Raw genomic sequence first — 26,600 nt, 5'->3', positions numbered from 1 at the left:
GGGTTGCAGGTTCAAGTCCCACGTTGGGCAAAAGATTCCCGTGTCGCAGGGGGTAGGACTGGATGACCCTTCTGGTCCCTTCCAACTCTACAATTCTATGATTCTACTATATAGCAAAACTGATCCCCCTCTCTACAGCAGTGCTCCACATCCCCCCCCTCAAATCTGCTGCACAGCGAGAGTATATGGGGGCAGTGGTGGGAGGAGAGGAAGGGGATATCAATAATAATAACAGTAATAATAATACTGATAACAATGCTTGTCACCAGCACCAACATAATTAACAACAGCAACTATTTGTAATCTATTATTTACACAGATTGGGAAAAAATGTTTTACAATCAAATGCAGTCTGTAAGAGACAGTTCTCTAAAAATCTAGTTGTGCTGTAGCTTCAGTTTTGTGGGCTTTGAATGGTGAATAGCTCTAGCGCCACCATCTGTCATAAATGAGAACTGTAAATAAAACAATTAGCCTTCCTGCAGCAAGGACACTATCAAAATGAGCAAAGGGAGGGTTTTCTGCAGCATTCTGCAGCTATTTGTCACAGATTGGAAGGAAGGCTTTGTGGTGAGGCTCTCCCTACCATCTGCCCACAGCAACATTTTTTTTTTTTTTGCTTAGAACAGAGGTCGGCAGCCTAAGGCCCATGGACCACAAGCGGCCCATGGGGGTCGTTTAATAGGCCCACAAGCCACCCCTGAACTAAGCCGCCCGCTTGGTGAGTCCCTGTGCTCTGAGCTAAACTGGCACAGCGCGGGGACTTGCTTCTGCAGTGCTGGAAAGGTAAACCTTGCCAACCTGACTTAGAAGATAGATACGGAATATGAATGTACATCGTTTTGGAGGCTTCAAAGCTTTATCACCCTATGTAGTTTCTGAGTTGCTAACTTCATGCTGCAATTTACCCACTGCAAAAGTGTATGTTATAAGAAAGTGCTTAAAAACTTCCTCTTTAAACCCTAGTATGACTAGGACCCTAGCTGAGTCCTTTGATGAAATTTAGGGTACATTTGCTATTTAATCATCTATCGTTTAGAAACAGGACTGAGACCCAATTCACCATGCAGACAAACCAGTCCAAAGACTTTCCATAATAGAGTATCATCAGAATAACATAAGAAGAACAGCTATGACTAGGTAATGCTACCCCTGTAGCAACGCACAGTCCTAGAGGGAAATAGATTTGCCTTTCTACACTAACAGTGTTTACCAGCTACTGCTATTTATTTTTATTTTATTTATTTAATATAATTTATACACTGCTTGATTATTATTTTTAAAAAACAACAACCTCAAAGCGGTTTACAAAAAGATAAAACAATAAAATCAAGAAAATCCTGCAACCATACTTTGACACATACAAAAGTTAAAATACTAAGATTAAAATTACCTTAACTTTCTAAGCATCTGGGTAGGCTAGTCTAAACAAAGAGGTTTTTAGCAGGTGCCAAAAGGAGTTCAGCGGAGGCTTGATCTCAATAGATAGGGAGTTCCATGGCAGTCAAAAATCTCAGGGCCCCTAAGAAAGCTTGATTGTAATTTTATTTCAAGATCAAATCAATATTATTGTTGATCCATTGTTGTGGGGCCCCTAAAAGGCCCATAGACCAAGGCCTACTCTGCCAATTTGGTAATCCAGGGTGCTGCCTGTGGAATGTATCATTCATTATAGCAGTCAAATACAACATTTCCTGTTTCCTAGAGTGGAGACGCAGGGGAATGTCGCTCCAGACAGGTAGGACTTCCTCTCAAACCTGCTCTGGAGCCTCCTCCCCCTGTGTGTGACCAGGTAGATGGGCGCGGCCCTAGGAGACTCTATAAAAGGGCCAGTCAAGCAGCCATCTTCTTATTTTGACTCTTTTTCGCCTTTTTTTCCATTTCACCTTTCGGACTCCTCTGCCGGCTCTTAACAAGCAGCACATGGCTCATCCTTACAGAGGATGGAAGCCGCAAGATAGAAAGTGTTAAAGGGAGATGGGAAAGGTTTCTCTCAATATTTTCTAAGCTCTGTACTTTGTGAATACTATCTGCAGTAAATTCCTAAGTAAATCTCTGAGCTAATCTTACTTCTGCAAATTTCGGCCAGACAGTTAGCAAAGACAGCAGTTTCTTGCTATTTCTAATCAGACAGGTCAGGAGGTCGTTTCCTGCCTAGTCAGCTAGCAAGAAACCGCTGCTGTTAGCAGTAACTAACCAGACCTACTAAATTTGGCGGGCAGGTCAAAAGTTCATTTCCTACCCAGCTGCTTAAAGAGGCCCCTTTTCCTGCCTTATGCTTACTAATGCAAAGATGAAGACACGTGTACGAAGGAAAGGAGGAAATGCTTAGCTAGCAGAAAGACGGGAATGTTTAGCAAGCAATAAAATGTGTTTAGCAAGCAATATAGATGTGCTATGTAAGGGAATAATTTGAGAAGGTATGGGAGGGGGGAGAGTGTTCAGAAGAGTATAAGAAGTCTGTAGATGCGTATTTCTTTACAGCCAGTTTATTTTCAGGAGCTATCTAGCTGGCTGTCTCTGTGTACAGAATGTCTCTGTACACAGATTTCAATAAACTTTTTCTCCAAAGAAGATTTTGCTTTCCTGGTACTTTTGTTCCCTCCAAGGTCCGGGGATGGCGTGGCTGATGGATCCCTAGGTAAATAAGGCTTCATTTCTTTGGGGGCTCGTGCCGGGATAAGCCCCCTCCCCAATACGGACCGGAGGGCCAGGCTCAACCAAGGTGAACAGCTCAGCAGCGTTTGCAGGCTCCCGTGCGCACCCCGCCTGTTTCGTGGGGGGAGCCAGCCACACTGTCCTGCAGTGGAGACATCTTGTTGAGGGAGAAAAACAAAGAGGACGGCGCCAAGGGGACAGGTCCGCAGCGGAAAACGGTAAGCCCAAGGGAAAGGGCGTGGGCCCCCAAGGAAAAGGGGGGCGAGGTCTGATCAAGCCTCACCTGGTTGTGCAGAGGGCCACCAGGAAGGGAAAAAAGGGCGTGGCAGTGTTATGCCACCAGTAAGGTTTGGTAAAAAGGGGACTGGTTGTGCAGGAGAGTGCCACCAGCAAAAATTTGGAACAGAAGAAGGAGGGGAAATTATTTTGGTGTGTTTTGTGTATTGCATGCTGAAGTTATTTTGGTGTGTTTTGTGTATTGCATGCTGAAGTTATTTTGGTGTGTTTAGTGTGTTACATGTTGAAATTATATTGATGTGATTTGTATGTTGTATGTTGTTATGTTGCATGTCAGATATTCCAGTAACTGAATTGTTGTCAAGTGTGGGCCAGGGCTTAGTGTCCCCTTGGCCGAGCAATTGTAGGTCTGTTGTGTGTGAAGTGTGAGAGAATTTTTACTGTGAATAGTAGCGAAGGATCTGGAAGAAATGGGTTCTGGCCAAAGTAAAAGTACCCCTTTGAAATGCTTTTGGGGATTCAAGCTAATGAGAGGGAAGATGAGGACATTGTGAATTAGATTGGCCCATCCCAAAATAACAAATTGGCCGTCCACTGGGACCCTTGATTTGCAACCCATTAATCCATTATATCAGAACATTTTGAATGTCCACCCTGATCAAATCCCCTACATTTCCACATGGAAGACCAATGTGGAAAAGAACCCCCCCCTTGGCTGAAGTCATGCTGCCAAAAAGTCTCAGGCAGCCGTATTTGCTCAGTCAGGAAGACAGGAGGACAACCCCCCAGTCCTCCAGGATTCAGAGATGGAAGAAGATAAAGTTTTAATGCCCCCACCGCCTTATGCCCTGGCAACAGCCCTGGCACCACCCCCGCCACAGGGAACAGATGGCCCAGCCCCCAATCCCGTGGACAATGCATTGTTAAGACCTGGGCGAAGATGGAGAAAGGGAGGAACGAGAAGAGGATGATGAGGATGAGGCATTTGTAGGAAGATTGATTAAGTTGACAAGTGATGGAAAGATATGAACAGAGGAACAGGCAGAACGTTTGAAAAAGTATGTGGAACTTTATGAGAAGTGGACGTCAGTCCCCATATGTTAAAAACAGCGGGATGTATAGGGGAACAGAGAAGAAAGTGGCAGAAAAAGTGGGGAAAGGCAGTGAAAAGAGTGACCCTCCATAGGGCACATAAAGCACAGGAGAAGGGCGCGGCCAGAGTGATGCCTCTCCATAGAGTGTATGACCCTCCGACCCCCGCGGGACCTAATGGGGTGGTGCCCAATAGAACTCATACAGTTCAACATGTCCCCTTCTCTAGTGCAGATGTTTGTAATTGGAAGAACCAAAACCCTTCATTTGAAGAAAACCCTGCCAAAATAATTAAGCTGTTTGAGGGAATTTTTAAAACATACAACCCCACTTTTTATGATGTGCAATATTTGATGGATGCCCTGCTAACTACAGAAGAGGCTAGGCGAATTCATGCTGAAGCCCGAGCACACATGAGAGCGCAGGGGGCAGGAGATCAAGCTGTTGCAGCAGGATATCCTGAAACTACACTGAATTGGGATTATCAGATCATTGAAGGGCAAAATACCCTCACCACTTATCGCCAGAATGTCTTAAATGGCATGAGGAGGGCAGCCAGAAAACCCACCAACTTTGTGAAGGCCAGAGAAATAGTACAAGGGACAGAGGAGGCCCCTGGAGCCTACTTAAAGAGGCTGAAGGAAGCCTACCGCCAGTATATCCCTGTGGACCCAGATGAGGCTGCCAATGCCCCTATCATAAAAACTGCCTTTGTAGCCCAAGCAGCGCCCGATATTTGCCGAAAAATCCAGATGGGCCACACCCTTGAATGGATGTTGGAATTAGCCCAGACCATTTATAATCAGAGGGAAAAAGAGACCCAGAAGAAAAAAGGAGAAGTACCAGGCAGAGAAGTTGATGGCCCTGAAGACGGGAAGTCCACCGTTAGGAGAAGAAGAGGAGGGCAAGGCTGCTTAGGAAAAAGCAACAGCATGCCTTCAAGGATTTGAAAAAGGCATTGCAGCAAGCACCAGCACTGGGCATCCCAAATCCTGAGAAGCCTTTCTCCCTGTTTGTGGATGAAGACCAGGGAACAGCAAAGGGAGTGCTATGCCAAAAATTGGGAAGCTGGCAGCAGCCCGTGGCATACCTATCTGAGCGCCTGACGCCTACAGAACAAGGTTTACCGCCATGCATGAGAGCAGTTGTGGCAGTAGCTACCCTACTGAACAAAGCAGACAAATTTACTTTTGGCCAAGACACTGTTTGTGTAACCCCGCATGCAGTTCCAGCTCTGCTTGACATGAAGGGTACCTATTTCCTCTCCCAAGCGAAGATGAGGAAGTGTCAGATGTTATTGTTGCACCCACGTTTGAAGTTCCAGGTTACCACCGCCCTCAACCCAGCTGCCCTATTGCCGGTAGGAGTAGGTGAGGAGCCCATGCATGACTGCATTGAAGTAATGGATGAGGTGTACTCTAGCAGACCTGACCTTAAAGATGAAGCAGACCCCTAGTGGCCATCATGGTTTATGGATGGAAGCAGCTTCATTGAGGTTGGACATCGGAAAGCAGGCTATGCAGTGGTAGCCCTGGAAGACCAGGTGGTCGAAGCAAAGTCACTCCCGCCTGGAACATCGGCCCAGCTGGCAGAGCTAACTGCGCTTACCAGAGCCCTGAGCCTGGCAAAGGGACAGAAGATAAACATTTATACAGATTCTAAGTATGCATTCCTGACTTTACATGCCCATGGAGCCTTATGGAAAGAAAGAGGTTTGCTTACCTCCAGAGGAAGCCAGGTGGCCCACCCACAAGCCTTGTTGAACCTTCTGGATGCTGTATGGGAGCCCGAGGCAGTGGCAGTTATCCATTGTTATGGACACAAGACTGGACCAGGAGAAGTGGCCAGAGGAAACCGATTGGCAGACAGAGTGGCCAAGGAAGCAGCCCAAGAACCGGCCCCCGCCTCGGTTATTGGAGCACTGGTCCCAGAAGAGATTTTAAGCACCACTGACAAGCCAGCTTATACGAAGCAGGAAAGGGACACTGCAGATGCTCAGGAGCTGACATTGTCCAAAGAAGGATGGTACCTTACCCCTGATGACAGGATATGGATTCCAGAGTCCTTTCTCGGCAGATTACTCAGAGATACCATGATTCAACCCACATAGGACCAGATGCTACAACCAAGCAGCTGGAGAAGTGCTTCTATATAGCCCACCTCTACCAACTGGCAGCCCAGATTTCCAGGAAATGCCTGCTGTGTCAAAAGAATAATCCCAGAGCCGGACCACTGGCTCCCCCAGGGATTCAGCACAGTGGAACTGCACCTATGGAAGATCTTGTCGTGGACTTTACTGAATTACCCCATTGTGGACTACACCGCTACCTGCTGGTGGCAGTGTGCACCTACACCGGAGGGCCGAAGCATGGCCAACAAAGACTGAAAAGGCATTTGAAGTAACCAGGTGCCTGCTTAGGGAAATCATCCCTCGCTATGGATTGCCAAGGTCCATAGGATCTGACAATGGACCAGCATTTGTTCATGCAGTCCTACAGGGACTGGCAAAAGCGCTCCAGATCAACTGAAAGTTGCATACAGCATACAGACCCCAGAATCAGCTATCCAAGCTGACACAGGAAATTGGGTCTAATTGGGTGACAATGTTACCTCTGGCATTACTCAGGGTCCGCAGTCTCCCGTCAAAGCGAACCCACCTGTCACCTTTTGAAATTCTGTTTGGAAGACCAGTTCCATATGTTAGAATGTTAACTCCATATGCTAGCCAAGATGTGCAATTGAATAACTATGTACAGTCACTCTCCCAAGTTTTCTTTTGTCTCGACAGGTGGACCCAGGCTCGCAACCCCTGTGTGTTGGCTGCATCGGTTCGAGCCAGGTGATGAAGTGTGGGTAAACGATTGGGCACGGACGCAGCTACAACTGTGCTGGAACCTTATATCGTCCTGCTCTCCACACCCACCGCCGTGAAATTCGCCGGCATCACCCCTTGGGTCCACCACACCAGAGTGACCACTACAGATTGGACTGTGCAGTTAAATCCTGATTAACCCCTTCGGCTGACCATCTCCAGACCCTCCGCTGACGACCGCTCTGCTGATATCACACCGGAAACTGATATCTCTACGCACAGCTGGAGAATTGGATGGGAGGGGCGCCCGCGGGCAGCGCTCCCAACGTACCTGTTCTACGAACTCACCCACCTGAGAATATCCTACCACAATATAGGGACAGAGCGAGACTTACAATAATTTGGGAAGGGGACCACCCCATTGGGCATTTGACTCCTCACCAGGCTAGAGTTTTAGCAGCAGTCTATTCTTGTGGGTGTGTTGCTTTTTATTTCTCACCAAACCCCCCTCCAGGAGGTGCTTCTCTTTCTCCCACTCATCGAAGTACCATACACCCAGTGGGCCTTAGAGGTAGTTACACACATACCCTTGAGTGACTGACACGATACCCACCATGACTGAATATTGGTGGGAGGAACCATGGAGATATTGGGGATGGTGGGTAGGAGTGATATGTACCGGCCTGCTTGTTTGGATGCTCCTGTATTTTTGTTGGCATGAACGGTATCATATTTGTGGGAAGAAACGTAATCCATCTATACCTTTGATGATTCTCCTTTTCTTTTTAGTTGGAGAGCCCACATGTGTATTGGCACAGGAAGGTAAAAGTCCCCCGACTTCCCTTGCCGACATTTCCCGTTTGATGACTGAGTGGGGTGCCCATAACTCCTACAATAGGTGGTTACAAATGGCTGAAATGGAGCATGTTGCTTCAACATTTCAGACCATGGCGAGGCTATCCGTGATCTGGCAGCAAGCATTGAAAAGGTGGCACATGTCCCTGTACAAACCTGAGAGGGCTGGGATATGTCTTGGTTGGACGGCATCTTCCCAGGTGGATGGATGGGGAGGATATTTACTATGGTGATAGGCCCAATAATGCTTCTATTGCTTTTCTGCTTCTGTATACCCTGCTTAATGCAATGCTTGCAACATATGATGGAAAAGATGATGTCTCGCACAATGGATCTGTGTGTGATTGTTTTTATGAGAGAATATAGACCCCTACCCCAGAACGAATCTAAGTAATAGATTGTTCAAAAGAAGAGGAGGGAGTAAAGGGAGATGGGAAAGGTTTCTCTCAATATTTTCTAAGCTCTGTACTTTGTGAATACTATCTGCAGTAAATTCCTAAGTAAATCTCTGAGCTAATCTTACTTCTGCAAATTTCGGCCAGACAGTTAGCAAAGACAGCAGTTTCTTGCTATTTCTAATCAGACAGGTCAGGAGGTCGTTTCCTGCCTAGTCAGCTAGCAAGAAACCGCTGCTGTTAGCAGTAACTAACCAGACCTACTAAATTTGGCGGGCAGGTCAAAAGTTCATTTCCTACCCAGCTGCTTAAAGAGGCCCCTTTTCCTGCCTTATGCTTACTAATGCAAAGATGAAGACACGTGTACGAAGGAAAGGAGGAAATGCTTAGCTAGCAGAAAGACGGGAATGTTTAGCAAGCAATAAAATGTGTTTAGCAAGCAATATAGATGTGCTATGTAAGGGAATAATTTGAGAAGGTATGGGAGGGGGGAGAGTGTTCAGAAGAGTATAAGAAGTCTGTAGATGCGTATTTCTTTACAGCCAGTTTATTTTCAGGAGCTATCTAGCTGGCTGTCTCTGTGTACAGAATGTCTCTGTACACAGATTTCAATAAACTTTTTCTCCAAAGAAGATTTTGCTTTCCTGGTACTTTTGTTCCCTCCAAGGTCCGGGGATGGCGTGGCTGATGGATCCCTAGGTAAATAAGGCTTCAGTGTGAGGCCTAGCTCAGACTTTTTTTCTCTACAACTGCAACTGTGACTACGAGATTAAAGCCTGCCTTCAGGACAATACTGTGAACTGAATGTAAGTAAACTTTATCATTACTTTTAGAAGAAGACTGCCGTGTCATCCTTATTTTTAAGAGGGAACTAAAGGGGAAATTTACCAGGAACAAGCCAGACTGGATTGCTCAACTCAAACGATTCTAACGAATCCATCAACTTCCTCCCAGCAATGTACAAGGGAATGTGCTCTGTTACTAGTTCACTAGCGTGACTGAGGAAGGATAATATTTAATCAATATATCCTCTCCTACTATCCACAACATTCCCACACTGCCACACTAAACGACTGAGTCCTTAAAAATGTGGAACGGGTATTATGTGGTCCCTGTTGTAGTGCCAGTTCCGCCCATCAGAGTGGTTGAGTGGGCACATGTGGGTAAATTGGTCCCAAGTTGTTAAGGGCTTTACAGTGGTACCTCGGGTTAAGTACTTAATTCGTTCTGGAGGTCCGTTCTTAACCTGAAACTGTTCTTAACCTGAAGCACCACTTTAGCTAATGGGGCCTCCTGCTGCCGCCATGCCGCCGGAGCACAATTTCTGTTCTCATCCTGAAGCAAAGTTCTTAACCTGAAGCACTATTTCTGGGTTAGCGGAGTCTAACCTGAAGCGTATGTAACCCGAAGCATATGTAACCCGAGGTACCACTGTATATACAAAGAACATCTTGGCCCGGTAGTAAATCAGCAACCAGTGCAGATCTCTGAGCACAAATGTTATACACTGAGAAGGCCTCACTTCTGTCAGCAATTGTACTGCAGCATTCTGCATTAAATGCAGCTTCCTATGGGGATCTGAATGGGTGTCCTGAGGCAGACTGATATGACAAGGACCTGGGAGACCAGGGTTCAAATGCCCACTAGGCCATGAAGCCCACTGGGTGACCTTGGGCCATTAAGTCTAATTTACCTTACGGGGTTGCAGTGGGGATTAAATAAGGGGGGGGGGGACCGGGTAAGCCACTTTGACCTTCTTGGAGGAAAAGGTGAGATATAAATGCAACAAACAACAGTGTCTGGAAGCCCACATCCCTGCGCTAAAGGCTTTGGAAAACCACCTACCTTTTCAGGGGACATTTGTTTAAGCCTCGTTACCTCTGCCTCCAAATTTTCAATTGTAGCAGCCTGCTCCTCAAGCTTGCCCCTCAGTATCTGTAACTTTGAAAGCATGGTTTCTCCACCTTCTTCGGATGGGTCAAGTAAGAAATATTTCTGCCAAGGAAAGAGGAGCGTTAATGAGAGACACAATGCACTTGATCGCAGTCAGAAGGCACAGCAGCAACAGCTGGATTGGTTTTTGTAACACTAAATCATGCCTGACTTTGGCTACATCCACACCCTACGTTTAAAGCACTATGGTGCCACTTTAAACAGCCATGGCTTCCCCCAAAGAATTCTGGGAGCTGTAGTTTAGGGTGCTGAGCATTGCCAGTGGGCCGCCCCACAATTCCCCTCCCAGAGCTATGATTCCCAGATTCTTCACAGAGAGCTTTGGAAATTGCAGTTTTGGGAGGAGAATAGGGGAATGGACACCATAGTCTACCTGGGCACACAGTGTTTGCCAGCTACCTACAAAAGCAAACTTCTTGTTTTATTTCAGTAGTTAGGGAAGGGTGTGGGGGAAGGGAGGGATGTGTCTGGACGGATAGTTCAGCTGATAGAGCATGAGACTCTCAGGGTCGTGGGTTCGAGCCCCAGGTGGGGCGAAAGATTCCTGCATTGCAGAGGGTTGGATTAGATGATCCATTTGGTCCAACTCTACAACTATATGACCAGCTATGATCAGATGGGTGAAAGGGATAGGTGGGGGAGTACCTGCATTCCAGTACCAGTAGCTGCTTCTGCTGTTTACAAACAGCTCAGCCGGGAGCAACGGTGAATCCCAAAGCCTGCACAAGGATACCACATCTGCTTGTATGACGTTTGCACCTGACCCTAAGAACTGCTCTTTTTGTGCCCTGTCTCACGGGGCCAGGTTTCTAGCTGGGGCATTCCAACTCTGAGTTCCTTAACCAAGCAAACCAGGGTGTGCTGCACCCCGCGCTACATCAGATAAATAAAATATACACAGTAGCGATAATTCAAAAACTCACTGTATAGTTTGTTTTGAGAATTGCAAGGGCATCACATAGTTGTTGCTGGTAGCTATATCTCATTTTCTCCTCTTTCTGTAATTGAAGGGTGAGATTTAACTTTTTACGGATTATCCAAACGGTAAAAGGCAAAGCCCGCAAGGAAATGTTTCAAAGTCCACTGTTGGGCAGTGCCTTTCTTAGGACGTTTTGGTTGGTCCCTATAAAAAAGCAGCTGCCCAACTGTAAATTTCAAAACTAAAAAGACGTATTCAAGCTAATGTGGTACAGTGGCTAGAGTGTCAGACTAGGACATGGTAGATCTGGGTTCAAATTCCTTCTCAGCCATGGAGCTCACTGGGTGATCACTACCTCTCAGCCCTAACCTACCTCTCAGGGTTGTTGTGGGGCTTAAATGGAGGGAGGAACTGTGTACACCACCTTGAGCTCCTTGGAGAAAAAGGTGAGACAGAAATGCAACAAGAAGGAAGGAGAGAATGTGGAAGGAAGGAAAGAAAGAAAGAAAACAATTCCATCATTATCTTTGCTCTTTGGAGCAAAGGTACAACCCTCAAGTGTGTTTTTGCCTCTTCCAGCGCCTTTAGCCCTTGCACCACCCAAGCACACAAGTTCTGGAGAAAGGGTGTGACTGGTACAGTAGAAGCAGTTACAATGGATTGCCTTTAGGTGGAGCCACAAGCCCACAGCATCCTGTTCTCTGGTCAGGGAGGGACCAGGCGGCTGTTCTGTCCGGTCCCCTGCTGTGTCAGCATTGACTGCACATGAACCCTGCAGATATCAGACCGTGCCCAGGGCTTGCCAGGGCTCAGCTGCCTGTGCTGGCTCTGCTGGGGCTCAGCACAATCAATCCCTGGATCATATCCGTAGTGTATATCCCACTGTTCTGAATGCAATTGGAACATTGCAGAATAATGGTGCAGAGCCACCTTACGGACACTAACCTGAGACTACGCGTTATGGAACTCAGCTCATGCTTATTTTTGATTAAGCAGTGAACAGTGAATTGTGCTGACAATTGCTGTAACACATGCCCAAACTGAAAGGCTGATTTTTAAAAAAAAACAAAAACATATAAATGTAATCACTTATTTTTAAAAGAGAGGAAAGGAAAAAGAAGGGAGACCCTTTCAACAATCTCTTTCTCACCACCCTGCCAACAACAAAAAAGAGCTCCAGTTTGGGGCTGGTTCTTAGGCTGAGTTCTATAGTGCTTTATAGCACAGCGAGGGAATTACAGGGTGAACCACTTAATGTGCTTTCTGTATTGCACTGCTAGCTGCCAGCATATGATATATTCATTCTCTCTCTCTCTCTCTCTCTCTCTCTCTCTCTCTCTCTCTCTCACACACACACACACACACACACACACACACACACACTGCTTTAACCAAATAGCAAACAAACACAAAACCTTCACACAGATTACGGAACGCATTGATGCTTTACACTTCAGCACTTTGATGCTTAAAGCGGAATGAGGAAGGTTGCCCTGTACCTGCTTGTAAAAGTCATCAATGTATTTTAGCCTGTCGTTTATGGCTAGCCAGAGCTTGCTTGCCTCTTCCTGTATTCTTTCCTCATACTGCGCTTTAAGGATCTTTCGGTACATAGCAAAATCATTGTAGAGCCTGTCTGTGAACTGAAAATACAAAAGGATTAATGGCACGCTCATTCAAAACGATTTATTATGTGGCTGTTGAACAGAACAGAGCTACCAAACAAGCTGTTTCAGCACACTAAATGAACAGCACCACACACAGCCAGTCTGTGCCAGTCTGTGTGTGATCTCAATGAAGTTGGCCTGGCAAGGGGCATCTTAACCCAATACAACCACACCCAGACACCTGCCATAATTGCATACCTGTTTCAGTGGGTTAGTTTGGACAGAACAGTGAAAACCAGGGATAGGGAGCCTGGGGGCACCCTGATATTGCTGGACTACAACTCCCATCAATCCCAGGCAGCATGGCCGACAGGGATGATGTGAACTGTAGTCCTGCAACATCTGGAGGAGACCAGAGGTTTCTCACACCTGTGCTAAGCTACAGCTCAGCATTACAAGTTTTAAGGCTTAGTGCTACAAGGATGAGTCTAGCTTCCCCTAGGCTTCTGCACACATGCCTCGTAAACAGTTTGATCTCACTTTCTACGGTTGATGATAGTGGCAATAAGGACTTTGACAATGGAAGGAATGAAAAAAATAGCCAAGATTTCTGAAGCAAGAATGAATGCAGATGTTAAATTAGAATGGTTAAAAATGGCTGTTGTTGGCACAAAATAAGAACTAGCTACTCTTTGTAAATAGCAAAAGGTAAAGGGATCCCTGACACTTAAGTCCAGTTGTGAATGACTCTGGGGTTGCGGCGCTCATCTCGCTTTACAGCCTGAGGGAGCTGGCATTTGTCCGCTTCCGCAGACCGTTTTCTGGGTCATGTGGCCAGCATGACTAAGCCGCTTCTGGCGCTTGGAAACACAGTTTACCTTCCCTGCTGGAGCGGTACCTATTTATCTACTTGCACTGGTGTGCTTTCGAACTGCTGGGTTGGCAGGAGCTGGGACAGAGCCACGGGAGCTCACCTCGTTGCGGGGCCTCGAACCACCGACCTTCTGATCGGCAAGTCCAAGCGGCACAGTGGTTTAAACCACAGCGCCACCCGCCTCCCATGTAAACAGCTACAGTGCCACATATGTATTCCAGCAAAGCTCTGCTTCAGAGATGGGCAGAAAACAGCTTACCTGTAATAAAGTTTTTGTCGTTTCTATAAAGACCTTTATATCTCCTATTTCACTTGTATCTGTTTGCGTAGCATGATCTGAGATCCCAAAACCTATTTTCAGGTTATCTGAAATCGTGTGCCTATGGAATTTATTGTTGAAATATAGTTAGTTGAAACAGCAAAGATATTATACAGAACAAATGTGAAGCTTAAAGTAGCAATAATCTGCTAAACTATCCATTAAGCTTTTAAGTTATTGCCTCGTTCAGGTGTTTTACTCATGTGTAAAAGCAATGCAGGAGAGGGGACAAGCATGTGAAGCTCCGTTCCGCTCCCTATTGTTCATGAGCTGGAGGGTGAACTTCTGAAGCAGAAGTCTATAAAAAAATTGCACAGCAATAAGGAAGTAGATACAGGAAAGTTTTTCACACCAGAACTTGTGGACATCCAATGAAGCTGAAGGTAGAAAATTCAGGATAAAAGAATGTACTTCTTCACAAAGCATAGTTAACCTATGGAACTCACTGCCACAGGAGGCAATGATGGCCACCAACCTACATGCTTCTGAATGCCAGTTGCTAGAAACTGTAAAAGTGGGGAGTTCTCTGATGTTCAGATGCAGATTGCAGGCTTCCCAGAGACATGTGGTTGGCCGTTGTGAAAACAGGATGCGGCACTAGATAGGCCTTTGGCCTGATCCAGCAACCTCTTCTCCTTGTGGAAGCTGCCTGCACAATGTACAGCATAGATCAGGGTCTTAAATTGTGCGGGGATCCTCCACAAAGTACAGAAAGCTCCCTGCTTCAGAGTTTTCCCTCTAAATTTTGGAGAGCAAAACAGTGACAGTCCCTACTCTCCACACTATTTGTATGTAGAAAGTTTAAAGAGGGTTTATATATGTTCCCCAATAATGAATAACTATAGAAGGAGATCCCATCACTCAGTTATTGAGTTCACTTTTATCACACATTCGCTTTGAAAGCAGCTTGCATAGGGGATTCTAGGCAGTCTCCCATCAAGGCACTGGCCAAGCTAAGCCCTGCTTAGATTTCAAAATGTTATTTCTCTGGGGAGCACAGATGGATCGCCATTTGGTTACATCTGCCATGTGCACTCTTCAATTGTACTATAGGGGTCCCCCTCCTTCCTTCCCTGGACTTCCACTGTGGCAATGTTTTGGAAGCCCAGGTTAACAAGGTGGGTGAAATGACAACACACAAATCTTTGGGAGGTGGCTGCTATTCTAAACATGACTGGATTTTCCAGCAACAGGGAACAGGTGGTCAAGGCAGCTGCTTAGTCTCTTGGCTGTAGAATGAGACTGAGTCAATGTGCACGTCACCCAGGCTAAACTTGGCTCATTTGCAGGGGGAACTCTTAATGCAAAACGGGGACAAATGCCAGTTTGATTTTTAAAAATAGCCTTCTGCGTTAACATCTCTCGGAACCACTCCCCTGATCGCATTTCTGCAACATGCAAGTGTTCCCTGTTTGTAAGTCTCATCATATCTACAAGTTCTTTAAATAGCAACGTGATAAAGTTTAACATCCATTTTTAATGGCAAGGATGATAGAGGCATTTGCTGGTTCAGAAAGTGGCTCAGAGATACAATTCAGTTTTAAACCAGTCTACACTGGGAGAATAAACTGGAGAGGCCAAGAAACTAATTCTGGTGCACAGCATTAATGGGACATACTAATGGCCTCATGGCACAGGAATTGCACAAGGAAGCATGGAGTTGCCTATTAAATCTGGAGTGTCCATGTATTCGTTCAGTATGATGGGATTTGCAACACATTGCGCTATTTAATTCTTAAATGAGGGATAGCTGGTAGGACAATTCTCTGGTTCCAAGACTCAATGGAAAACAACTGAAGAAGCCTCATTCCAGATGGTCCATTTATTTATCATCTAGTTTTTATATCCTGCCCCTCCTTTAAAAGAGGAACACACGGCGGTTCACAAACATAGAATATGCAGCACAGAATAAAGATATGCACCTCTCCTCTGGAATGCACACTCTCAGATAGTTTGAGATAAGACAGTAATGACCTTTAAAGGTCTCTTATAAATTATATTTATCCAGACTTCCTAGACTCTGACTCTAATTATTAACTCTCTCTTTTGAACACTGTTCAGTTTCATTTTGGAATATATACTTTTTTATTATCTAGCTTTAAGGAAATTTTATTATTTTTATGTAAACTAAATATTTTTTATTAAGCATTATATATTTCTAATAAATAAATAAAAACAATATTTTAAAAAGTAAAACACAAATTAGCAACTATGAATAGCCAGCATCATCTGCTCCAGAGTCAGACCCAATTGGGTCTTACATGTGGTGTATTATATTGTGGTATGGCGGTAAGACTGCTGGACTAGGATCTAGGAGACCTGAGTTCAAATCCCCCGGTCAGCCATGAAGCTGACTGACTTGGGACCAATCATAGCTTCTCAGCCTAGCCTTCCCCACAGGGTTGTTTTGAGGATAGAATGGTGGAGAATCATTTTCATGCCTCCTTGAGCCACTTGGAGAAAATGGTGGTGAGATATAAAGGCAAGCTTGTGAATTCTCCACAGAGCTTGACTGGAAGGAGAAGAATGCCTTCGTTTCGCTTCCCTTCTCACCCGTCCTCCCCATCGCCCCCTGCAGGCAGCTCTGATGCGTTACCGGAAGTCCAGCTCCAACTCATCAAAGCTGTTATACAGTGTCAGGAGCTCAAGGATGTTGGGGTACATGCTCAGCCTCCGCGTGGATTGCAGGGCCCGTGCGCGCTCAGTGGCACCAATGTCCTCTTCTTCAGGGACGAGGACGGTGGGGAGAGATATGGACTGGGCCATCTTTCCTCTTCTTTCAGAGCTGCAAGTAACAACGCTGGCTAGGAGCAAATGGTGGGGGTGCCATGGCGACAAGCATGGTGCACTCAAAGGGAGGGGCTGCTGCTCTCCATTCTAGGAAGGAGGAATGAAGATTTCCTGCAGAGTTCTTTCCCTCCCCTTCTGCCTACTTTCCCCCTCCATTCATGGAGCCACGAATGGGCATGAAGAATCACCCAGGGGCACCTATGCCCATCCTCTCAGGGAGTGGGTGGCACACTGAGCCTCTTGGGCTTGCCGATCAGAAGGTTGGCAGTTCGCATCCCTCTACGGAGTGAGCTCCTGTTGCTCTGTCCCAGCTTCTGCCAACCTAGCAGTTGGAAAGCACACCAGTGCAAGTAGATAAACAGGTACCACTGTGGTGGGAAGGTAAATGGTGTTTCCGTGCGCTCTGGCACTCGTCACAGTGTTCCGTTGCGCCAGAAGCGGTTTAGTCATGCTGGCTACATGATCCGGAAAGCTGTCTGTGGACAAACGCCGGCTCCCTCTTTCTGAAGCGAGATGAGTGTCACATCCCATAGTTGAATTCAACTGGACAGAGGTCCTTTAACTTTACCTTACTCTCCCAGATGCAGAGTTTGCCTCACATCACTCCTGTGCCTAAGGCTAAAATAGAGGGTGGGTTTTGAGGCCACTTCCCTCAGGCTCTGCATTGGCTGCTTGGGGTCTGAGTCTGTGCAAGTTGAGAGTCATGTCCTCAAACCCTCCCACCTGATTGAGGGAGTGTACTCTGCACGTTCTCAAAGAAACCCTCTTAATCTTTTTATGTTATTGCAGTACTGAACACAGTTTCTGGGCCTACTCAAGCCTGTACAGTGGTACCTCGGGTTACATACACTTCAGGTTACATACGCTTCAGGTTACAGACTCCGCTAACCCAGAAACTACCTCAGGTTAAGAACTTTGCTTCAGGATGAGAACAGAAATCGTGCTCTGGAAGCGCAGCAGCAGCAGCAGCAGCAGGAGGCCCCATTAGCTAAAGTGGTGCTTCAGGTTAAGAACAGTTTCAGGTTAAGAACGGACCTCCGGAATGAATTAAGTACTTAACCCGAGGTACCACTGTACATTTTTTGTTCTGTTTTTACAGACAGGACTGAGGTTGTGGTTGACAAGACAGAAGAAACCCTATGAATTAAGGTACTTTAGGCGACTGGTTGTCCTTTAACCCATTACAGTCTCTTCTGACAGCCAGAAGCATTGTAGGGTTATTTGGCTGCAGGGGGCGGGTTCTGTTCTTCTGTGGACAACCCTCTGTGTCCACCTGCCAAGGGTGGGTGAGGCTGGAGGCAAAAGTAGGCAGAGCAATGCATGTGACTCCTACCTTGGTACAGCAAGCTACTTTGCAGCCACCCAAATGTCAGGGAGTTAACCAGCTCCGCAATGCACATTCCTCCATCCAGGGAAGCAGGAGGCATTGCCACAGCTCAAGGACACATTGCAACCAAGCAAAATCACCTAGGGAAAGTGTGAAGCAGGACCAGTGAAAGGTGTGGCTAGGGAAGAAGGGGTTGTGTCATGTGCAGGGTCACCTGGGCCAGATAGAGATGTTAAGAGGGCAGAATTTGGCACCCAGGTCTGAGGTTCCTCCATTGCTGTGGTAAAGTGATTCATTTGTAGCGTTGCTTTGTGAGGCACAGACAACTGAGCTTGGGACCTCCTGCATTCAAAGTAGGTGCTCTATCGCCAAACTTAGGCCCTTCCCGCCCAAATACCACCTATTTTACCGTATTTTTCGCTCTATAAGACGCACCAGACCACAAGACGCACCTAGTTTTTGGAGGAGGAAAACAAGAAAAAAAATATTCTGAAACTCAGAAGCCAGAACAGCAAGAGGGATCACTGCTCAGTGAAAGCAGCAATCCCTCTTGCTGTTCTGGCTTCTGGGATAGCTGCGCAGCCTGTATTCGCTCCATAAGACGCACACACATTTCCCCTTACTTTTTAGGAGGGAAAGAGTGAGTCTTATAGAGCAAAAAATACGGTATATTGTTTGCATGGGATTTGAACCCCACTTCAGACCTGTTGCACCCAGCGCAGGAGTCTTGCAGCAAATCTTTTGCAGATCAAACAAGGCCTTCTTACACCAAGCTTGAATAACCAACCATTTGTACGTTCTGATGACACAGTTTTCTGCCTTAAAGGTAGCTTAGGATGAGTCTACATGCAGTGTCTGAATTTAGATATATCAAACAGAATTAATGACATAATTGTGTCTTCCTTTATTTACTGGTGTTGAATCTCCCCTCCCCCCCCCCATTTCTTTTATTAATCTTTCATTGTGTCATCTGAGGAAAAGTGACTTACAAAATGGTTCCGTCCTTCCTTCCAAAAGAGGCACGTAACTATAGCAATGCAAATGTACATGATTAATGGAATGGGTAAAAAAGCTATAATATCTGCAATAATTTCTGGCGTGGGTGTGAACATGATTTAGAGGTTCACTTTTTGAAAACCAGCACAGATCTCTATTCAGAAAGGTCTCAGTTTTATGAAACACGCGGGGGTGGGGGTGGGGAATGCTGGCCCTAGTATTTAAAGGAGAGTAATATATTTGCTTCCAGATCCTCCATACTAGAGCATGCTGGCACAAGCATTCAACCCTTGTAGGTGAGTCTAGGACAGGGGTCAGTAAACCTTTTCAGCAGGGGGCCGGTCCACTGTTCCTCAGACCTTGTGGGGGCCCGGATTGTATTTTGAAAAAAATAATGAACGAATTCCTATGCCCCACAAATAACCCAGAGATGCATTTTAAATAAATGCACCCATTCTACTCATGTAAAAACACCAGGCAGGCCCCACGAATAACCCAGAGATGCATTTTAAACAAAAGGACACATTCTATTCATGTAAAAACACGCTGATTCTCGGACCGTCCGCAGGCCAGATTTAGATGGCGATTGGGCCAGCCCCGGCCCCCAGGCCTTAGTTTGCCTACCCATGGTCTAGGACTAGATGCTATAACTGTGCATTGCTCCTGCCATTTCTAGTGTTCAGGCTGTGAGGGCATTTACTTATGTAGCCAAAACCCTTTCACTGGAGAGAGGTACCCATAGACTTGAGAAACCCCAGCGCTTGCAAACAAACCATCTTTATGGGTGGGGGGAATCCCTAAGGGGCTGGGAACTCCCCAAAGAGGCAAGTAAGGACTGAGAATGCTCAGTGACCATACAGTGCTGACTGGCAGTTGCAAGTGGAATGGAAGTGGGGAGAGAAAAAATGAATAGGATGGAGTAGCTTTAATCCTCAGCAGCAGCATGCAACAGTTCCTGAGCTGTTGCCACTCCACAGAGTGCCCCAGTTGTGCTACCAGCCTGGCACAAGGCTGCCAGGGGGGCGGGATAATTAGAGTGTCTGCTGTGCTGCAGTGGGCAGGGCTTGGGCACGGTCCTAGGTTATTTAAGCCAGCTTGGCCATGACCCAGCCTTCTTCCCCACCCACCCTTTCTCCTTTGTAACTGTCAGTGGCGTAGCGTGGGGGGTGCAGGGGGGGGCCGGCCGCACCGGGCGCAACATCTGGGGTTAGGGCAAATCCACAGGTTAGGGGGCGCAAATCCACGGGTTAGGGGGCGCAAATCCACGGATTAGGGGGCGCAAATTACTTGCCTTGCCCCGGGTGCTGACAACCCACGCTACGCCACTGGTAACTGTTCTTGCTTGGATGATAGTTTGTGGCTGGTTAATGGAACCGGGAGATATATATATTTTTGTTCACACTGCAGTTTATATTTTTGCCTTTCCTTTTTTTTTTTTTGGTATAATTTTTGTATAATTTTGTTTTACAATTTAAAATACTCATTTAAACATCCTTAAAATATCAATGACTTCCCTTCTTCTCTTTCCATGGTTCATTTTGCGTATCATAATTCCCTGCATATTTTACAAAAACTAAACCATTTAGTATTCCATTATTACATCCATCAAAACTTACCGGCATTTACACTGTTGAATTTATCTTAATGCTGCCAGCTTTCTGAAGTGTACACAACTTCCCCCCATATATTCAATAAACATTTTCCAATCTTCTCTAAACACATGTTCTTCTTGTTCTCTTATTCTAGATGTTAAATCTGCAAGCTGCGCATATTCTGTCAGCTTAAGTTGCCATTCTTCTTTAGTTGGGACCTCGCTCGTTTTCCATTTTTGGGCTAACGAAACATAGGCCACAGTAGTGGCATACATAAATAACCTTTTTTGACACTTGGGAATTTTAGTCCGAATTATCCCCAACATTTCTGCCTTTCCTATAGCAAGTGTATCTTTGCTGGTTGTGGTTTTTGTGTGCACCTGCCACGACTCTTAGGCAGGATCCATAGGCTGTGAAGGAATCCTTATAGGTGGTCTGGAGGAGGTAGGAACGGAATGCCTCAGGGGACTGGGCAGGTTGCCCCATACCCAGGTGGGCCAGCAGGAACCACAATCAATGGGCAACACTGGTGGGACCCAGAGTCCAGCAACCACCTCTTGGTGGGTCCAGCAGGTAGGCTAGCTCCAGCATATTCCAGTGGACAGGCTGTTTGATAAGTGGATCTTTGCATCAAACTTTGATATCACTATAACCAAAAAGGTTGTGGCCATATTCAGCCCACACTCCCTGCTCCCTGAGGACCTGCCTAGCTAGCAGTCAGTGTCTGGGGGCGCAATACAACATTTTGTTGCAGGACCCACTTGCGCTGTATTTTGGGGTTGTGAGCAGAGAGGGAGAAGGTCTAGCATTATAGCCAGGCAGCTTGCACAATAGTTTATGACAACATAAAGAAAGGTATGGGTGGGATTACTGTACTCTGAGCCTGTAATAGATCCTTTTCTTCCACCCTGCCCTTTGCACTTCCATGAGTTCTTGCAGAGCAAACAGGTTCCAATATCTCCCACTGTAATGCAAAGCAAGAGGCAGCGAGAGGATTCCAGTGATCATAGGCAGTGCATAATACTTTCATAATAATTTATGTATGGAGAAAGGTGGAATATGACACTTGAACACTACCACCTCACCCAATATGCACACCGTGATAGCAATCAGTTATAGCGATCAAGTCACAAAGAAATATTGTGCTAACTATTAATATTAATGATTGTAGTGAAATTTATGAAGCATATTTCACACCAGAAATGAACCATTTCCCAGCAGCTACTGACTTTAGTTATTCATTGTTGGGCAGAAAGTTTCTATAGACACCCGGACAGATAAACACAAATATAGTTAGATTAAAATGCCATGCATGAATGTAAATATGTTTGTCTTGTTTTTTTACCTATGTACATCACTTAGCAATGTAAGTGTTATATGATTAAAGCATCCCAACCCTCAAAACTATTTGCTGGCCAGGAGAGTAGAGGGTGTGCTGTCTAATCCTTGGTGGAGTGGAATGTCATCAAAGTATTATTATTCTCATTTTAGGGATATTTTTCTACAACTTATTAGGACATTTGCTTTCTAGAGGCCTCACTGTACTATTTCCATTTACTTGACTGATGGATCAAATTACAGTATTTTTCGCCCTATAGGACGCACTTTTCCCCCTCCAAAAATGAAGGGGAAATGTGTGTGCGTCCTATGGGGCGAATGCAGGCTTTCTCTGAAGCCTGGAGAGCGAGAGGGGTCGGTGCGCACCTCAGGAAGCTCTCCGCAAGCCTTAGGAGCCCGCGGGAGTTCTCGTCGGGCTCCCTAGGCTTGTGGATAGCAGCCTGCATCTCAAAGCCTGGGGTGCGCTGCACAACGCGCCCCGGGCTTCGGTTCCCCGACCTGGTTTGGAGGCTGGCAGTGGGGAGAAGTGCGCTTCTTCCTGCTGCCAGCCCCACAAGCTCGGGGGACAGCGGGGAGGTGGAGCGCCGCCATCCCGCTGTTCCCCAACCCGGTTTGGGCTTCAGGCAGATATCCGCAAGGCGTGGGAGCCCGGCGGGAGCCCCCTGTTCTGGGGGCTGGGGTCGGGGGAAGCTCGGGCTTCCCCCACCCCAGCCCCGTGCCTGGGGGGGAAATAATTTTTTTTCTTTATCCCCCCCCCAAAAAAAACCCCCCCTAGGTGCGTCCTATGGGCTGGTGCGCCCTATGGGGCGAAAAATACGGTATGCAATAGAAATGTTACCCAAAAGGAAGATAGTTTAGCAGAACAGTTTAGGGATGTTTACTTTAAAGTAAGTCCCAATTCATCCACTGGGGTTGGCCCCCAAGTACTTGTGTTCAGGACTGCAGCCTTACTGTGTAATCCAATGCATGTCTACTCAGAAAAATGTCCTATTGCATTCAATGGGGTCAGCTCTCAAGTAGACTAGGACAGGGGAAGCCATATGTTGTTGGATAGAATTGTGGAATTCTAGAGTTAGAAGGGACCACGGGGGTCATCTACTCCAACTGCCTGCAAGGCAAGCATCTTTTTCCCAACGTGGGGCTCAAACCCACAACCCTCATGTTCCACCAACTGAGCTAGCACTTCACCTGGTGTGACATGAGTCAGAGTCACTGACTTGGGTGGCTTTAAAAGAAGGATTGGACAAATTCATGGAGAATAAGGCTCTCAATCGCTACTAGTCATGATGGCTACACTCTGTCTCCACAGTCGGAGGTAGTAAAGTTTCTAAATTCCAGTTTCTGGCAACTGTGAAAGGGGAGAGTGCTCTGGTGCTCATGTCCTGCTTGCAGATTTCCCACGAGTAGACCTGGTTGCCCACCATGAGATCAGGATGCTGAGCTAGATTTCAAAGTGGTACGTTAGCATAGGAATAGCAAGAGCGAACTGGAATTTGGAGAACGCTTGTTATTTGTCATAACTTACCATTTATTGAATCCCTGGGACATATTTATAGCACCACACAGAGTGATTCCTAGTTTCTAAGAAGGATGAAAGCATTCCCTGCCCCCATTAATGGAAGAGTATTTATGAGATATTAAACTGCTTTATCATAAATCAGATCACTGGTTAATCTCGCTCTGTGCTGCCTAATCTGATTGGCAATAGTGCTCACAATTGCAGACAGCGATGTTTCCCAGCCTGATACCTTTGAATTACAGCCTCTCCCAAAAGTTTTTGTGGCACTGAAGTTCTGTGTGTGTCTTCTCAAAACTAAGCCCCATTGAGATCGATGGGACTCAGACTCCCAGGAAAGGGCATTCCTCTACTCTCAGGTAAGTAAGCCCTGTTGAAAGCAAAGAGGGGCTTACTTCTGAGTAGATATGTATAGGATTGCACTGTTAACTATATATATATGCGAACACTATTAGCCAAAGTTAATGTCTTTAAAGTTCTCCTGATGTGAATGGGGGTGTTTTAATCAGCGTTCAGCTTTTCTACTGAAATCAGAGGAACTTTTTAAAAGTTGGACATGGCAGCCTCATTGTATTCAAATTAAAATTCAGAAGGATATGTGATTGATTTTGGAATACTTAAGCGGCAACATGGATGATGTGCTGGAGCATGTTTGTAAGGTTACATAATTAAATATAATTTAGAATCGTTTTCCACTTGATGAATATTGATCAGTGGTATAATATAATCTGGCAAACAGCCATAATGGAAAAGCTGTTGCAAAAACTGAAGGTGGCAAGGGGAGAGAAAAACAAATGTAATTTTTACACTGTATGGTGTGATTTTATTAAATATACAAATGAAACAACACAGAGATGAGAAATACTTGCAGCATATATTGCAGCATGGCATAGATAAGCAGGCACCACTCATTAGCTCACTCCTATTACCCTCCTGTTTCCCAGGCTGATTTTCTGAATGACTCATTTTACCAGTTTACAGTAATTATCTCATTATTATGTACTGTAAAATAATATGTTGAGTAGTTTATTCCCCTAGTGACCCATTTTTTGTTAGGCACGTCATGTTTTATGATTTAAGTCCATACAATTTTATGTGTACAATTTGGCAACAAGGAAATAAATAAATAATAATGGTTTCCATTAATTATGTAATAATTAAAATTTGATAATGGTTAATCATATTTTTGCCTGTTGTTACCTAGGAGACAAAACAATATGGTTAAACTGCCCTGGATATAATCATCATCATCATATATACTAATAGGAAGCCCAGTTCTTCGGATGCCAGTCCTTTTGTAGCCAGAACAGCATCATCCATGTCCAAAAAGAGGCATCAGCATTAAATCATAGAATTGTAGAGTTGCAGGGGATCCCGAGGGAATCCTGCCCACAGCCATCCCTGGCTGGGCTCAAACCACCAACCTTCTGGTTGAAAGCCAGATGCACTGAGGAAGAGCCGGCTGGAAATCCCTGGCTTTGCAGGAGCACATAAAAACCTTTAGAGAAAAAGAAACCTACATGATATTTGGGGCAGGGGAGAACCCCAAAAGCCCAATGAGGGCTAATAACGTTCATGCTAGCTGGCAGGCAGAGGGCAGGAAAATAGAAGGTCAGATGGAGAGGGAATAGAATGGAGTACAGTGGTACCTCGGGTTACATACGCTTCAGGTTACAGACTCTGCTAACCCAGAAATAGTGCTTCAGGTTAAGAACAGAAATTGGGCTCCGGCGGCGCAGCAGCAGCAGGAAGCCCCATTAGCTAAAGTGGTGCTTCAGGTTAAGAACAGTTTCAGGTTAAGTACGGACCTCCGGAACGAATTAAGTACTTAACCCGAGGTACCACTGTATCCATGCAAGGGGCATTGCTGAATTCCTGGGCAAGAGAACACTACATCCACAATGCAACATTTTGTTGCAGATGCCTCTTCTAATGCAAGTCTCACTCTTTCCCTTCCTTTCATTAGGGCCCATACTTTTATTTGTAAAACACAAGAAAATGGTTGCAATATACAGTAGCTCTAGGAGTGGGTATATCACAAAACAATACATAACATTCCTTGCTGGTGTGATAACTGCTGCTCGACATTCAATTGCTTGCAACACTGTGCAAGGTATTTACAGAACACAGATGACACATCTCTGTCCATGCTGTTTATTTGCAATATAAATTAGATAGGCTGGATAAACAAAAAGAACAACTGCTAAGGGAATAGGGTTGGCATAAGTCAGGATTCATCAAGGGAGTAGGCAGAGTGAAGGAAAGTATAGCTCCCTCCTTCAGTTTGCAAATGTTCCACTTGTAGTCTTTGCCCGTCTTATATTTAGTAAAGTAGCTGTTAGCGCAGCATTGCGGCTGACGTCATTGGATACCAGTGTTTTGCCAGAGTTGTTTGCTCTGTGGTGGTTTTCCTCCTGTATAATCCAAATGCTCCTTGGAATGTGCCCAGCAATCAATGATTACTAAACCACCAGAAACTTTGAAGTGTGGGAGACATTTTTCTTTATTAGCAGAACCATGAGATTGCGCCTACGCACATAATATGCTTTCTTTCCCTGACTGAAGCAGAGAAGTAGACTTTTTGCATAATTGGCAGGGGTGGAGAGGCAGGTGACCTACATCAGAGAAATCGCTTTTCACAAAATCCAGTATTTTCTGTGGCCCTTCTAGTGACTACAGCATGGATATTTTCATGCATGTTCACAGAAGATACAAAGGTGTATGGCAAGATGTAGAACGGTTGCTCCCTTTTTTGGGGAAGCATTTTGAATTGCTGTGGTTAAGCTACCTCTACACTATGTTTTGCAGGATGCATTCAAGTGCATACTGGAACTTTAGCTTTGCACAATTAAAGTGATACTTTGCTTTAGTGCAACACATCCACTTTTCCCGAATGGTTTTATTTTGTGGTTTGGAAAGGGATGAGAAAATGCCTTGAACTATATGGGACAATTGAGCGATTAATGGGAAGATGTGTAATACACACCCTACTAGCAAATCAGGATCAATGCAGGACGAGTGCTCATTGCCATACAGCCTCCCTGTAAACAGCTCAAGAGTGAATGCTCCCTATAAACTGGAGCCCCACCTAGGCTTTGTGCAAGGGAATCAGGATGGATGACGGGTGAGCAGAGCCTGTGGACAAGCCCTCTAATGGTTACTGCCTTTTTTATCTTTTGTCGCTCTGTTGTTTTCATCTTTTATGGCTGCTTTATTGAATTTATTTATTTTTATCCTGTTTTATCCTGTTTTTCAGACAACCATTAACCTCCGAAAAGTGGCTGACATCAAGCAAGAGAGGCAGGCCCTGTTGTCAGTCT

General features: G+C 45.6%; 1 protein-coding gene across 1 annotated transcript in view; it reads right to left on the bottom strand.

Annotated features, from left to right (window-relative positions):
• The window catches only part of C12H10orf67 (chromosome 12 C10orf67 homolog), a 60,049-nt gene extending 43,562 nt beyond the window's left edge, over positions 1-16,487 (bottom strand). Inside the window, exons 1-5 of the mRNA XM_077916304.1 lie at positions 16,318-16,487; positions 13,662-13,782; positions 12,421-12,564; positions 10,926-11,000; positions 9,895-10,044 (exon numbers count right to left, since the gene is read on the bottom strand). Coding sequence (XP_077772430.1) covers positions 9,895-10,044; positions 10,926-11,000; positions 12,421-12,564; positions 13,662-13,782; positions 16,318-16,487 — 660 coding nt within the window. The remainder of the gene's footprint in view (positions 1-9,894; positions 10,045-10,925; positions 11,001-12,420; positions 12,565-13,661; positions 13,783-16,317) is intronic.
• Between the last annotated feature and the right edge of the window lie 10,113 nt (positions 16,488-26,600).

The sequence above is a fragment of the Podarcis muralis genome, chromosome 12 (assembly GCF_964188315.1).
Source record: "Podarcis muralis chromosome 12, rPodMur119.hap1.1, whole genome shotgun sequence".
Lineage (NCBI taxonomy): Eukaryota > Metazoa > Chordata > Lepidosauria > Squamata > Lacertidae > Podarcis > Podarcis muralis.
The sequence above is the reverse complement of the archived record's forward strand: the minus strand, read 5'-3'. Positions and strand labels throughout refer to the sequence as shown.